Genomic DNA, 13059 nt, shown 5'->3' with positions numbered 1-13059 from the left:
AAAATAAGACAATTAGTTACATAAATAAACTTTTGTCCTTTGTTTTTATTGTAAGAGTTTTGTTCAAGCTTCTTGAGTACTTGGATGGATAAGGGTGGATCAAAGTAAAAACAAAAAAGTAAGGTACGGCTTTTGGCTTATTTAATAAGTAGACGCACCACCAGAAGAAAAGAAAAAGTATGCATGCAAGGAACACGCGATGAATTATCAAAAAATAAACAAAACCCTTCCTTTTTGTTCTAACACCTATTTTGGAGACATTTTTTTTCACAAGCTTGGTATAATACGAAAAAAAGAAAGTAAACTAAAGAAATGGAAGCTTGAAAGGGAAAAGATAAAGAGATAAATCCAAAAATCCAAAGTTATGTTTAGATGAAGCTAGACAAGCAAGGTACAAGATTCATCTATCACTTTATTCCACTTATGGAGTGTATAAAAGGCTCTAAAAACCTTCTATTTCTTCACCAAACTGAACTCAATCTCTCTTTGCTTCAACCACCACCACCACCTTCAATGGCTGCTGCCAGCACAAGCCGCCGTCCAAGAGGCGACCGTCATATGTTCTCATCTTCAGATGACAATGCCATGATGAAACATATCTTGGCCACACATGCACCAGATGGCTCCTCTTTTGATGTTAAACCTCTTCTACAGATCATCGATGACATCATGCGTAGGGCCGCCCCCGCCAACACCCAACCACCCGCCCCTCCTGTATGTAATAAATTAAAATCCATACATTTATTCGAATATCGAATTCTGAAATTTGATTTTTTATTTGTAGGGTAATCAAGCGGAAGTAGACGCAATTATTGAGCGTGTGATTTACAGCGATCTTGACGAGATGCTTGAAATAATGGCAATCACAATCAATAAGGTTTCGTGCGAGGTAAAACCGTAAAAAAAAATGCATTTTAATTTTTGAGAACTATTTTTTTGTGTTAGATTTTTTACATTTGAAATGCGTTACAGATTTCTTGCAAGTGTATTGGTGGTGGAGACGCGCATGCAAGCACTACGGGGATCTTCAACATGCTTTCCAACTACGAGTGGGATGCAAAAGCTGTTATTTCTTTAGCAGCTTTTGCAGTGAATTATGGCGAGTTTTGGTTGGTGGCACAGCTTTATACTGCCAACCCACTCGCCAAATCACTGGCCCACCTTAAGCAGCTACCTGACGTGCTTGAGCGTGGTGAAGCTCTCAAACCGAGGTTTGAGGCTGTCACCACCCTCATTAAGGCCATGCTTGAGTTGACACGTTGCATTGTTGAATTTAAAGAGCTCCCCGGTCAGTATATCACCCCCGAAACACCGGAATTAATGACGGCCACCGCTCATATTCCCACTGCGGTTTATTGGATTATCCGTAGCATTGTGGCTTGTGCGTCCATACTTATCAACCTTATCGGAATGGGCCATGAGTATGTTATCAATTCTCTTTCTTTTTTTTTCTATGCAAAAGACATAAATACCCTCATCATAGAAAAACACAAATTACTTCCATTACTACAACTTATCAATGAATATAACATTTTTTTTTTAACTTAGGCATATTACGACGACCACAGAAGCTTGGGAGTTATCGAGTTTGGCCCACAAGATCAGCAATATTCATGATCATCTCAAAGACCAATTAGACCTTTGCAATCACCACATTAGTAAGACCAAAAATGTTACATATCATCACTTAATGAACGTGTATGCATCAATTTTCATAACTAAGTTGAATTTTTTTACACTGATAATTAGATGAAAAGAGGCAGATTGAAGCGTACCTAACGATTCTTCGCATTATGGATACGGGGCATCTCGATAACACGAAGCCTCTCAGGCATTTGATTTACTTGAAGGACGATCAACCACCTTTGTATGAAAGCTCTACAAAGACTCGGGTGAGTGTTCGATCGGATCAACTGCATAATTTTCATCAAACTTTATTATATATTTAGATTTTAGATATACAATAAATAATCGAATTTAATTTTCATGCATGATTATATAGGTTACAATCGAGGTACTAAAGAAAAAGATTGTGTTGCTTCTCATTTCGGACCTTGACATCCCTCCAGAGGAGCTATCGGTTCTTGACCAGATGTATAGGGAAGCGAAGCAAAGCCCAACAAGGCCCGAGAGCCAGTACGAAGTCGTCTGGCTCCCGGTGGTTCCCAATCTTCGGTCCACACCGTGGACCGATGAGGACCAGATCAAGTTCGAGGGGGTAAGAAACATGATGCCATGGTATTCAGTGTTCCACCCCTCGTTACTTGATCCAGCAGCAATCAAGTACATCAAGGAGGTGTGGCACTTCAACCAGAAACCAATGTTGGTGGTGATGGATCCTCAAGGGAGGATTGTTAACACCAACGCCTTACATATGATGTGGATTTGGGGGAGTGTGGCTTTCCCTTTCACTAGCTTGAGGGAAGAAGCCCTGTGGAAGGAGGAAACTTGGAGGATTGAGTTGCTAGCAGATTCCATCGAGCCAATGATTTTCAATTGGGTATTCTAATAATTCTATTCTCTTTTTTAACCTAATTACTGTAAAATTAATCCGATTGATATTCATATTTTCCCGATTATCATGTAGATTGCTGACGGGAAGTACATTTGTTTGTACGGAGGGGAGGATTTGGAGTGGATAAGGAGGTTTACAACCACCGCACAGGCGGTGGCGCGTGCAGCAGGGATCCAGCTGGAGATGTTGTATGTTGGAAAGAGTAACCCTAGGGAGAAAGTGAGAAAGAACAATGACATAATCCGATCAGAGAATCTTAGCTACGTGCTTCCAGATTTGACCCTGATATGGTTCTTCTGGGTGCGACTAGAGAGCATGTTGCACTCCAAGTTACAACACGGGAAGTCTTTTGAGGAAGATCCGATTTTGAGGGAGATTAATGTGATGCTTACCTACGACGGAAACGACCAGGGATGGGCGGTGATCTGCCGTGGCTCAAACGACTGGATGCGTAGGGCAAGTGGCGAAAGTGTTTTGAAGGGATTGACGAACTACAATGATTGGCAAGGGGATGCTCAAGAGAGAGGGTTTCTGCCGGCTTTGAATGATCATCTTGAGGCAAACCAGCCGCCGCATCACTGCAATCGCCTGATTTTGCCCGGAACCACCGGAAGTGTGCCGGAGAGAGTTGTTTGCGCTGAATGCGGGCGATCGATGGAGAGGTTTTTCTTGTATCGTTGCTGCACTGACTAAGAAGCTTATTATATTCTGCAATCTGCATCGTTAACTGCAGCTGTTCTATATTTTGTGAATTGGGGAGTGAACTTTGTTGTGATTTAGTATCTACTGTTGATTTATGCTTTTGTGATTAACGGGTTTGTACTCTGACTTGTATTCAAATAAATAATTGTATGTGATTTGAAACTTTGGTGTTGTCATTGACTTGTAAATCTTCAGAGAAATATGTTGAAAACGCATCAGTGTACAATCAATTAATGGTATTTTACAAGTTATTGACAGAAGCAAAGCAAAGTAAAATCAAACACAACTTCGAGTATAAATTATGCTCGGGGAACTTGAAATTTCCAAATTATATGGAATTATTTTAGGGCATTGATGATTAATAAAGAAGCAAAGGAAAGGAAATAGAAAAAAACATCACCAGATCGATCAATCGTTTTGCTTGCGTCTTACTATTCCACCATAGCCACTGAACGCAACGCCTATCGAATACAAAAACGAAGAAATTCACTGCCTGCGGAAAGGATTAGTACATTCTTCGTTTACGATACGGTTAATTTGGTTTTTTTCACGCACCATAGGGATAATTGGAATTTATATTGATGATCTCAAATCTGTAACAAGAGCCCTTATAGCTCAGTGGTAGAGCGCCAGTCTTGTAAACTGGAGGTCCGTAGTTCGATCCTGCGTGAGGGCAATTTTTTCATTCAAACTCATTTTAAAAAAGAAAAGTTATTTTCTTTTTTCTGTTTTTGAAATGTCGTTGTTTTTTCTTTTCTTTTTCCCAAGGCATAATAAATTCTCATTAAATTTTATAAATCTCATTTAAATAAAAAAATAATATTGTTTTATTCTTTTCTATTTTTGAAATGTCATTGTTTTTCCCTTTTTTTTTAAGGCATGACAAATTCTTATTAAATTTTATGTGAGATTTATTTGTATGGTAAATTAGTTCCAAAATATTAAAATAATATTTTTTTTCTAAGGCATGACAATTGACAAGTTCTTATAAGGCATGAGCCATTTTTTTCTGAGGCATGGACCATTTTTTTCTAAGGCATGACTACCTTTGAAATGCCATCCTTTTTCCTAAAATACTATTGTTTTTCTTTTTCCTTTTTATCTTTTTCTATTTTGAAATGTCAGTTTTTTCAAGACATGACAACTTCTCATGTTAAATTTTATGTGGGGTTTATTTGTATGGTAAATAACTTTCTAGAATTCTAAGTGACTAAAATTCTTATAAGTATTCTAAAATAATAATGTTTTTTTTTCTAAGACATGCAAATTTTTATACAAGGCATGGGGACATTTTGTTTTTCCTAAAAGGCATGACTACTTTTGAAAAATATCATTTTTTTTTCTTTTTTATAAAATAATATTGTTTTTTTCTTTTTCTTTTAAGGAATGGCAATTTCTTATGTTAAATTTTATGTGAGATTTATTTGTATGGTACACAACTTTCTAGAAAACAATTATTATTTTCAGACGATGAATATATAAGATGCAGAAATTTATCTATCAACAAAACTTTAAAATTATTGATGTTTCACAAAATCATACATGTATTATTAATTTTTTTTATCATAACTAATTCTATTATTGTTTTTTGAAATTCAAAAAGTTTACATTGTATTAAAGACAAATATGCAACAAGTTGTATTATTTTTTTTTTATCATAACTAATTCTCTTAAAAGTTAAAACTAATTATTTAGTTTGCAACTCATCTGACTTGATTAAGTTTTCGATAGTTGTTTATTTATAGTATTTTGAAAATGAAATGTTGATTTTATGAGATTCCTGATTTTTTGAGCCATATTTATTCATGGTTTATTAGGAGCAGATTTAAAATCGAGAAACAATAAAGTAACACATGGTACAATATTAATTAGGATATGTATTAAAATAACACACGACAAAATGAAAGAAACTATTTTTTTTATTTGAATAGTATAGGGAAAGGGAGATTAGCAATGTTGTGGGCATTTAATATTTGAATCTTTAACATTCATGTTATAATTTCACACATCAATCTTTCAGGGACTAAAAGAAAGTAGGAATGTGGAGCTTGGGAAGATGAACCTGATAATGGGAAATAGGAGATCGTCACTTGTTACCAAGATCGGCGTTTATTCTTTAATGCTTAGTAGTGGGTTACGTTTAGACTTGAATAATTGTTGCTACTCGTCAGAAATGACTAGAAATATTATTTCTTTTCATGGTTTGTATAGACAAGGTTTCATATATTTTTTTAATAATGAGAACAGATATATTAATTCTTATTATAATGGTGTATTTTATTTCGAAGCATTGCCTTGTGATGATGTATATGAAACTGTGATGGTTGTAGACAATTTAGGGAATAGTGTGTTGCATATTGATTCGTTTAATGGTTTAGACAAAGCATGCTTGTGGCATTGTTGTCTTGGACATGTCAACAAGAAGTGCATTTCCCAACTCCAAAAGGATGAAGTGTTGGAATCATTTGACATAAGGCCAGATGATACATGCGAGTCTTGTTTGCTTGGAAAGATGACTAAATCACCTTTCACAGGTTCGTGTAAAAAAAGGTGAGGGATTATTGGATCTCATACACACCGATGTGTGTGGTCCCTTTAGATCCACCATAAGGGATGCAAGTCTATTTTATGTGACTTTTACCGATGATTATAGCAGATATGGATATATCTACTTAATCAAGCATAAGTCAGAAACCTTTGAAAAGTTTAAAGAGTTTAAACATGAAGTCGAAAATCAATTGGGCAGGAAGATCAAGATGCTCACATCCGATAGGTGTGGTGTGTATCTTAATGTTGAGTTCCACGACTACCTCAAGGAATGTGGAATTGTTTCACAATTGGCACCTCCTAGGACACCACAACTTAATGGTGTGGCTGAGAGGCTTAATCGAACTTTGTTGGACATGGTTCGTTCCATGATGAGTCGAGCTTCGCTTCAGATATTGTTCTGCGGGTATGCCTTAGAGACTGCCGCCATATCCTTAATCTAGTCCCGAAAAAGAAGGTTGCCAAAACACCTCACGAGATGTGGACAAGGAAGGTTCCCTCGTTGGCACATATCAAGGTTTGGGGCTGTGAAACTTTCGTTAGACGAGAGACTCACGACAAGCTTGAACCTCGAAGTGAGTGATGTATTTTCATCGGCTACCCACATAAGTCCTTTGGATACTTGTTCTATAAACCTAGTGAGAACATGGTCTTCGTAGCACGAAGGGGAGTTTTCTACGAGAGGGAACTCATATGCAAAGAGAATAATGGGAGTATAATTGATCTTGAAGAAATTCAAGAGTCAAGCTATGAAGGAACCTCTAACACTAGCGCTCAACCAAGGGAAGAAATTCCTGTTGAACCAATTGACGAGTCATCACCTCTTAGGCGTTCCACTCGAGTTAGAAAGACACCAAAGTTTTATGGTTTTCATATTACTACGGATGGTGATACGTTTATCAGTGATAGTACACTGGTAAATTTGGATGAGCCTTCTAACTACAAGAAAGCCATGGCGGGCCCTGAGTCTACTAAATGGAAAGAGGCAATGGAAAGCGAGCTCCAGTCCATGTATGACAATCAATTTTGGAACTTGGTTGCCAATGTGCCAGGTCGTACGACAATTGGGTGCAAATGGATCTTCAAGAAGAAGATCGACATGGATGGAAAAGTACACATGCTCAAGGCATGGCTGGTTGCGAAGTGCTTTACTTAAACCCCAAGTGTTGACTATGATGAGACATTCTCACTAGTGGCCAAGATCAAGTCTATTAGGGTGATGTTAGCCATTGTTGGGTCAAAAATATGGTTATACTTTGCTTTTCTAGGAAAATGTATTTTTGTGTCTTGGACCGTAAACAACTTGGTGTTTACAACCATATACGTGTTTACGGTTGTGTTTACGTCCGCAAACAAGTTTACGGTCGTAAACCCATTTACGGACCATATTCACCAAGCCCATGTTTCTCATGTATAAATATAGGTGTAAGGGGTGAGGAGTAGATTGATGAACAGAAAAGGAGTGTACGGCCAAGAGAGAAAGTTATAGAGAAGAGAGGAGCTTTAGTGTGTGAATCTTGTGTAAAGGAACTTCATTTTAATCAATACATTCAAGATTCACATTATTATTCTTCTTATTCTTTTCAATTTTATCTGACATCATCCGTTTGATTGAGATTCCACACCATCAAACGGATCTGATTGATACATAAGCAGATTAGGGACTTACAATTGGTACTAGAGCTTGGATTGTATCAGTCAATTTTGTCAGATCTTGAGCTTATTTGATCTTATTTTTGAAGGATTCCTGCATTTTTTGATAGATCTTGGCAAAATAAGGGGGGTTTGTTCTTCGTGTTTTTGATAAAAAGGGGTTTTTGATCGAGTTTTGGAGCTTCAAAGTCGAAAAACGTTGTTTTTGGTCGTAACCAGCGAGGGGGTGGCGGTGTGTACGGCCAGCAGCTAGGGTTTTCGAGGAGTTTGCGGTCAGAGGGTTTATGGTCCAAGGCCTCGCACGTGTACGGCCCGCGGTTTACGGTCCGAGTTTGCAGCCTCGGAGTTTACGCACCTCGCACCAGGTCCTCGCATCACATCGCGCCTCGGTCTCGCAGCTTCATCCTCGCTTCGCAGTAGCAGCCTCGCCTTCGCATATAAAAAATAGGAAGCAGATTTGGAGGTGCCGGGGTTCGAACTCGGGACCTCTGGTTCATCAGCAAGGTGCCTAACCAGTTGATCTAGCTTGCTAGATGCTACAAGCCTTCGAAATTTAAATCAAATATTAATCTTTCGCTGCCCTTATGTCGAAATTTTGTCACTTTTAACCCCCAAATTAAATTTCTTTTATTTTTATTTTCCTTTTTCATCCAAAATTAAAAAAAAAAATCAAAAATCCAAAATCAAACAAAAATCAGAAAAATTCAAAAAAAAAAACAAACAAAAATCAGACATAGACATGAAAGAGAATCGTCAGGATATGTTAAGACAAAATTTCAACATGTTCAATTATATCCCTGGAGAAACCCTGGAAGCTTGGTTGCAACGATTTACCACACTCACTACTGAGATGAATATAATTGGGGTCTTCTTGACCAAATCTGAGATAAACAAAAAGCTATCGAATTAACTTCCGAAATCGTGGGATATGAACGTAGCTGTCATCAAGAAAACAAAACATCTCAATTGTCTTAGTATTGTTGATGTAATTGAAGAGCTTGATGCTTTGAAATGTGGAAAAACAATGAGTTCCATAAACATTCCGGCCAATGAAGTTTCATGTACTCCATCTTGTGAAGATACGATTAAAATTCTTCGTGAACATAATGATTTGCTAAAAAGGGAAGTCGAGGACCTAAAATACGAAGGATATCAACTTAGGAAAGGACAGAAACCCTTGAAGGCTGAATTAGAAGCAAAAACCAAAGACTCTAGGAAGCTTCAGGAAGAGTATAGCAACAAGTGTGAAAATTATGACTATATTAAAAGACAACTTGCTGCTGTAACTGAAGAACTTGACATTTTGAAAATTAAGTGTGGAAAACAGATGTTAGTTTCAAAAATTATACCGCGTCAAGTCAGACAGTCGAGTCCTTATTTGAAACCCAATTAAAATTCAAAGATAATCAAAACAAGAGTCTAGGGTATGATAGTGTTCCTCCACCTTTCAATCATAACTACACATCCATCCCTATGACTCAGGCAGAAATTGATAGGGAGGCACATCTTCAATATGGAAAACCAGCTGGATTTGTGTCAGGAGGTATTCAAGTTGAAAATACTAATGTTTCTACTTCATGTGCAGGTAAAGTAGCAGAAGATGAGAATAAGGAGAACACTACTGAACAAACCAATGACTCCTTGAACTCAGAATATGTTGCTTCGAACTCTGTTACTCCTAACAAACCTGCCGTTGAGAAATACAGGCCACCAATTCCAGTGTAACAGAGTGCTTGTTGCAAGTGTGCATGTGGGAACAATAAGAGACAAGGCAATGATACGCCACCAGGGGCAGGAAGAAATAACTTCACAGTGAAGAAAAAGACTTGTTTTCACTGTGGAACACCTGGACACATTGCCAGAAATTGTCCTAATCGCGCATCATTCCCTTTTATGCACAAGGCTGGCAGAACGCGCAAAGTGGGAAATTTTCCAAAAGAAACCCCTCAAGGTCACGTTCAGACAATGGTGACTGGAACGCGCAGAAGGCCAAGAATCAAACCCACAAGGTCAAGAATCCGAATCCCAAGGGTAAGAAGGAAATGTTGGCCAAGAAGCACAATCCAAGAGATGTTCTAGTGAAACAAAGACCGGTTAGGTCAAAGTCATCTCAACAGCCGACATCAAGATCAAAAGCAAGTACTGAGCCACCCATCAGATCGAAAAAGAAATGGGTTAAACCCAATTATAAATGGGTTCCAAAGGCTCACTCTCCCAAATCTCCTAATGATTCTAATATTTCTACATCTTCTGTTTGTGATAAGCAGGATATGTCATGGGAGAGAGTTTCGTGCAAGGATGAAAATGGTCGACCCAGTTTCAGAATGAACTGGGTTCCAAAGACCAATTGATCCCGCTCTGTGTCAGAGAAGCTATGGAGGCATATCATTAGACTTCGGTTTGTTGGTAGTGGTTGTTCCAGGCACATGATAGGGGGCATCTTTCAACCGTACAACACTTAGAACATTGTTTGAGAGTATGTGTCCTTTGTGGGAAGGGAAGAAAGGAAGAGATCACATGGGGTTAGTGCTTAATGACATGAAGAATTTTCGGATCTGTTCTGAGATTATGCGTGCTGTTCTCAAACCTTCTGGATGCAGATTCAATCGGTGAATTACGATTTGCTTTTTCTTCTCTATACTCCTGAGTTTATCTTACTGTGATTCACTTTAAAGACAATTTTTCATTTTCTTAATAGTTTTTCGTTAGTAGTTATTATTGGGAAGTGATATTATCAAGTGATAACGGGCAATCTGAATCTACATAACGTACCAAAATCAAATTATCTACGCTCTGTGCTCGATGCGCTGGTAGGAACGAAAGTTTTTAAATGGACTTGACTAGGAACATTTGAACTTAAGGAATTCAAGGACTTGACAAATATTGAACTAGTTAGATCCGTTTAGCCTGATAATACGATGCTCGGATAGGTTGAGCAGAGAGATATACATGAGAATCTACTGGTCACATTAAAAGAACCCGTATCTAGAAATGTGGATTAAGTTTTCCTCGATGTGCAGATTCTGTCCTTAATTCCGGTATTGATGGGGTGACTTGGGAATTCTGATAAATTAGGTCTGTAGAAGGTTATTTTCTTTCTTTCTGTCTATTAGTCATATGTTGCCTCCTCTGCATGATCGAGAGATCCGACCTGGACTGTAACATATGCAATTCCTTCTCTCTGCATCTTCTTTCTATGCAATTCTTTCTATCTGTTAGCCATATATTGTCTCCTCCGCGTGACTCACAATCCGACCTGGTACACAGTATACGCATCATTCTTTTTCTCAATCCCTCTAAAACTTCAGTTAGTCATATGTTTCATCATCTGCGTGATTGGAAGGGATCCGACTTGGGTGTATAGCATATGCATTCTAAATCTATCTTCTCTCTTAATAATTGTCTGCTCACCTGATGTAAGGAGTATTCTGGAAATTATTGATTACTGGAGCATATCAGGAAGCGGGAAACATGTTCTAGTACAATTAAAATTAAACACTTACAGATTGTCTATAGATCTCGTTGCTCAATTTAGGTGGACAACAATATCCCTGGTCGTCGTCAGATAGATGGTCTCTAGGAAATTTATTTAAGAATATAGAATCAAAAGGATCTTGTCCTAAATAGTTTGTCCAAATTTTATCTCAATATTTCATGTTTAAGTGGACCACAATACCGGCAATTGACCAGATCTATTCATGAAAGTGAAGGTACTGATAAACAAGTTCAGGCTGTCTCACAACTTTGATCCCAAATATTTTTCTTTTTATTAAATTTGTTCATAGTTTTCCTCTATGCACAAATTTAGGGGGAAAATTTTAAAAAAAAATCAAAAATCAAACAAAATTCAAAAAAAAAAACAAACAAAAATAAAAAAATAGTGTTATATTCTGTTTTATTTCTTGTTCAAGAAAATCAAAAATCCAAAAATATTTTTGTTTCTGTTTTATTTTACTCAGAAAATATGAAAAACCCAAAAATATTGTGTGCTAAATTTTCTTTTACTTTTGTTTTGTCTTGAAAAGTGAATTCAGGTGAAGATAAAACTTATGGAGTTTGTGTCGAAGATTTCTGAGTCAAGTCTTCATCCGTGAGCATCGAAGAATTCTCATTCGAAGGAGCAAGAAATGAAGATTATTCTTTCAACATTCAATCCTTCAACCCCAGAAGCAAGGTGAAGCTGTAGTTGAAGATTATGTAACATATTGCATTGAAGCCTCATCAATCAATCTGCTGCTATCTTAAACCTGCTGAAGTGATCCAGAAGATTTGTTCTCTCTGATGTTCTCTCTGAAGATTCTCAAGCTGAAAGCTTTATCTTTTAAGAATCAGTATTAGAAGCCTCCTCACCCAATGTGCATTCAGAGTCAAATCTTGAAGAAAAGCTCAAGTGCTCAAGATGAAGTCATTCATTGAAGATTCATCAAGTACATCTTGAAGTTGTGAAGAATTTGAAGATAAATGTTGAAGCCAAGCTCCCAATGAAGATTAACAAGAATAACCAGCTACTTTTTAGGGGGAGCTTGTTGGGTCAATTAAGAAAAGAAAGCTATAAACCAAGGGGAAGATTGTTGGGTCAAAAATATGGTTTATACTTTGCTTTTCTAGGAAAATGTATTTTTGTGTCTTGGACCGTAAACAGCTTGGTGTTTACGGTCGTATACGTGTTTACGGTTGTGTTTATGGCCGTGAATAAGTTTACGGATGTAAACCCATTTACGACCCATGTTCACCAAGCCCATGTTTCTAATGTATAAATATAGGTGTAAGGGGTGAGAAGTAGATTGATGAACAGAAAAGGAGTGTACGACCAAGAGAGAAAGTTAGAGAGAATAGAGGAGCTTTAGTGTGTGTAAGTGTGTAAATCTTGTGTAAAGGAACTTCATTCTAATCAATACATTCAAGATTCATATTATTATTCTTCTTCTTCTCTTCTATTTGATCTGACATCATCCGTTTGATTGGGATTTCGCACCATCAAACGGATCTGATTGATATATAAGTAGATTAGGGACTTACATCCATAGTTGTGTTTCATGATTATGAAATTAGGTCAAATGGATGTCAAAACCGCTTTCCTTAATGGAACGTTGGCTAAAGATGTTTACATGAGTCATCTAGAGGGTTTTGTGGATGCTAAGTACCCAAATAGAGTGTGTAAGCATGAAAATTCAATCTACGGATTGAAGCAAGCTTCTCGCTGATGGAATCTTTGCTTTGATAAGAAGGTTAAAGAGTTTGGCTTCTCTAGGAGTGAGGATGAGTCATGTGTATATGTCAAAGCTAATGGGAGTATAGTTAGCTTTATAGTACTATATGTTGATGACATACTGCTCATAGGAAACGATGTTCCAACTTTGTAGGAAGTTAAGTCCTGGCTTGGAAAGTGTTTCGCTATAAAGGATCTAGGAGAGGGTGCTTATATTCTAGGAATAAGGATTTTGAGAAATAGGAGCGGAAGACTAATTGGACTTAGTGAAAGTACTTACTTGGATAAAGTGTTGAAGCATTTTAGCATGGAGAATTCCAAGAAAAGAGAATTACCTATCCAGAGCAACACCAAGCTGAGTAAGACTCAAAGTATGAGTACTGATGTCGAGATAGCATAAATGAGTTGAGTTCCATATGCTTTCGTCGTTGGC

At 37.4% G+C, this 13059-nt stretch overlaps 1 protein-coding gene, 1 long non-coding RNA gene and 1 other non-coding gene across 4 annotated transcripts; 2 read left to right on the top strand and 1 right to left on the bottom strand.

Annotated features, from left to right (window-relative positions):
• Positions 1 to 204: 204 nt before the first annotated feature.
• Positions 205 to 3754, bottom strand: LOC145100961 (uncharacterized). 2 transcript variants are annotated; one of them, XR_013705374.1, is made up of 3 exons: positions 3618 to 3754; positions 1776 to 1913; positions 205 to 712 (listed from the first exon to the last, which is right to left on the bottom strand). It is a non-coding gene; the product is annotated as an uncharacterized LOC145100961 (long non-coding RNA). The 2 variants fall into 2 exon arrangements; XR_013705373.1 differs by lacking the exon at positions 205 to 712 and having other exon boundaries at positions 899 to 1913.
• LOC145100960 (protein SIEVE ELEMENT OCCLUSION B-like) lies at positions 514 to 3393 on the top strand. Its single transcript, XM_079038108.1, has 7 exons — positions 514 to 714; positions 785 to 889; positions 973 to 1421; positions 1549 to 1658; positions 1750 to 1892; positions 2003 to 2500; positions 2588 to 3393. Exons 1-7 carry the CDS (start codon positions 514 to 516, stop codon positions 3206 to 3208), a joined length of 2127 nt encoding a protein of 708 aa, XP_078894234.1. The 3' UTR covers positions 3209 to 3393.
• A 67-nt stretch (positions 3755 to 3821) lies between the features above and the next one.
• TRNAT-UGU (transfer RNA threonine (anticodon UGU)) lies at positions 3822 to 3893 on the top strand. The gene has a single exon. It is a non-coding gene; the product is annotated as a tRNA-Thr (tRNA).
• The last annotated feature ends 9166 nt before the right edge of the window (positions 3894 to 13059 follow it).

The sequence above is a fragment of the Lactuca serriola genome, chromosome 4 (assembly GCF_051521515.1).
Source record: "Lactuca serriola cultivar US96UC23 chromosome 4, Lser_US96UC23_V15, whole genome shotgun sequence".
In the NCBI taxonomy this organism is placed as follows: Eukaryota; Viridiplantae; Streptophyta; class Magnoliopsida; order Asterales; family Asteraceae; genus Lactuca; species Lactuca serriola.
The sequence above is the reverse complement of the archived record's forward strand: the minus strand, read 5'-3'. Positions and strand labels throughout refer to the sequence as shown.

Coding starts and splice junctions, on each gene's coding strand:
- LOC145100960 (XM_079038108.1), top strand. CDS start 514: ATGGCTGCTGCCAGCACAAGCCGCCGTCCAAGAGGCGACCGTCATATG. Junction 715..784: donor CCCAACCACCCGCCCCTCCT/GTATGTAATAAA, acceptor TTTTATTTGTAG/GGTAATCAAGCGGAAGTAGA. Junction 2,501..2,587: donor AGCCAATGATTTTCAATTGG/GTATTCTAATAA, acceptor ATTATCATGTAG/ATTGCTGACGGGAAGTACAT.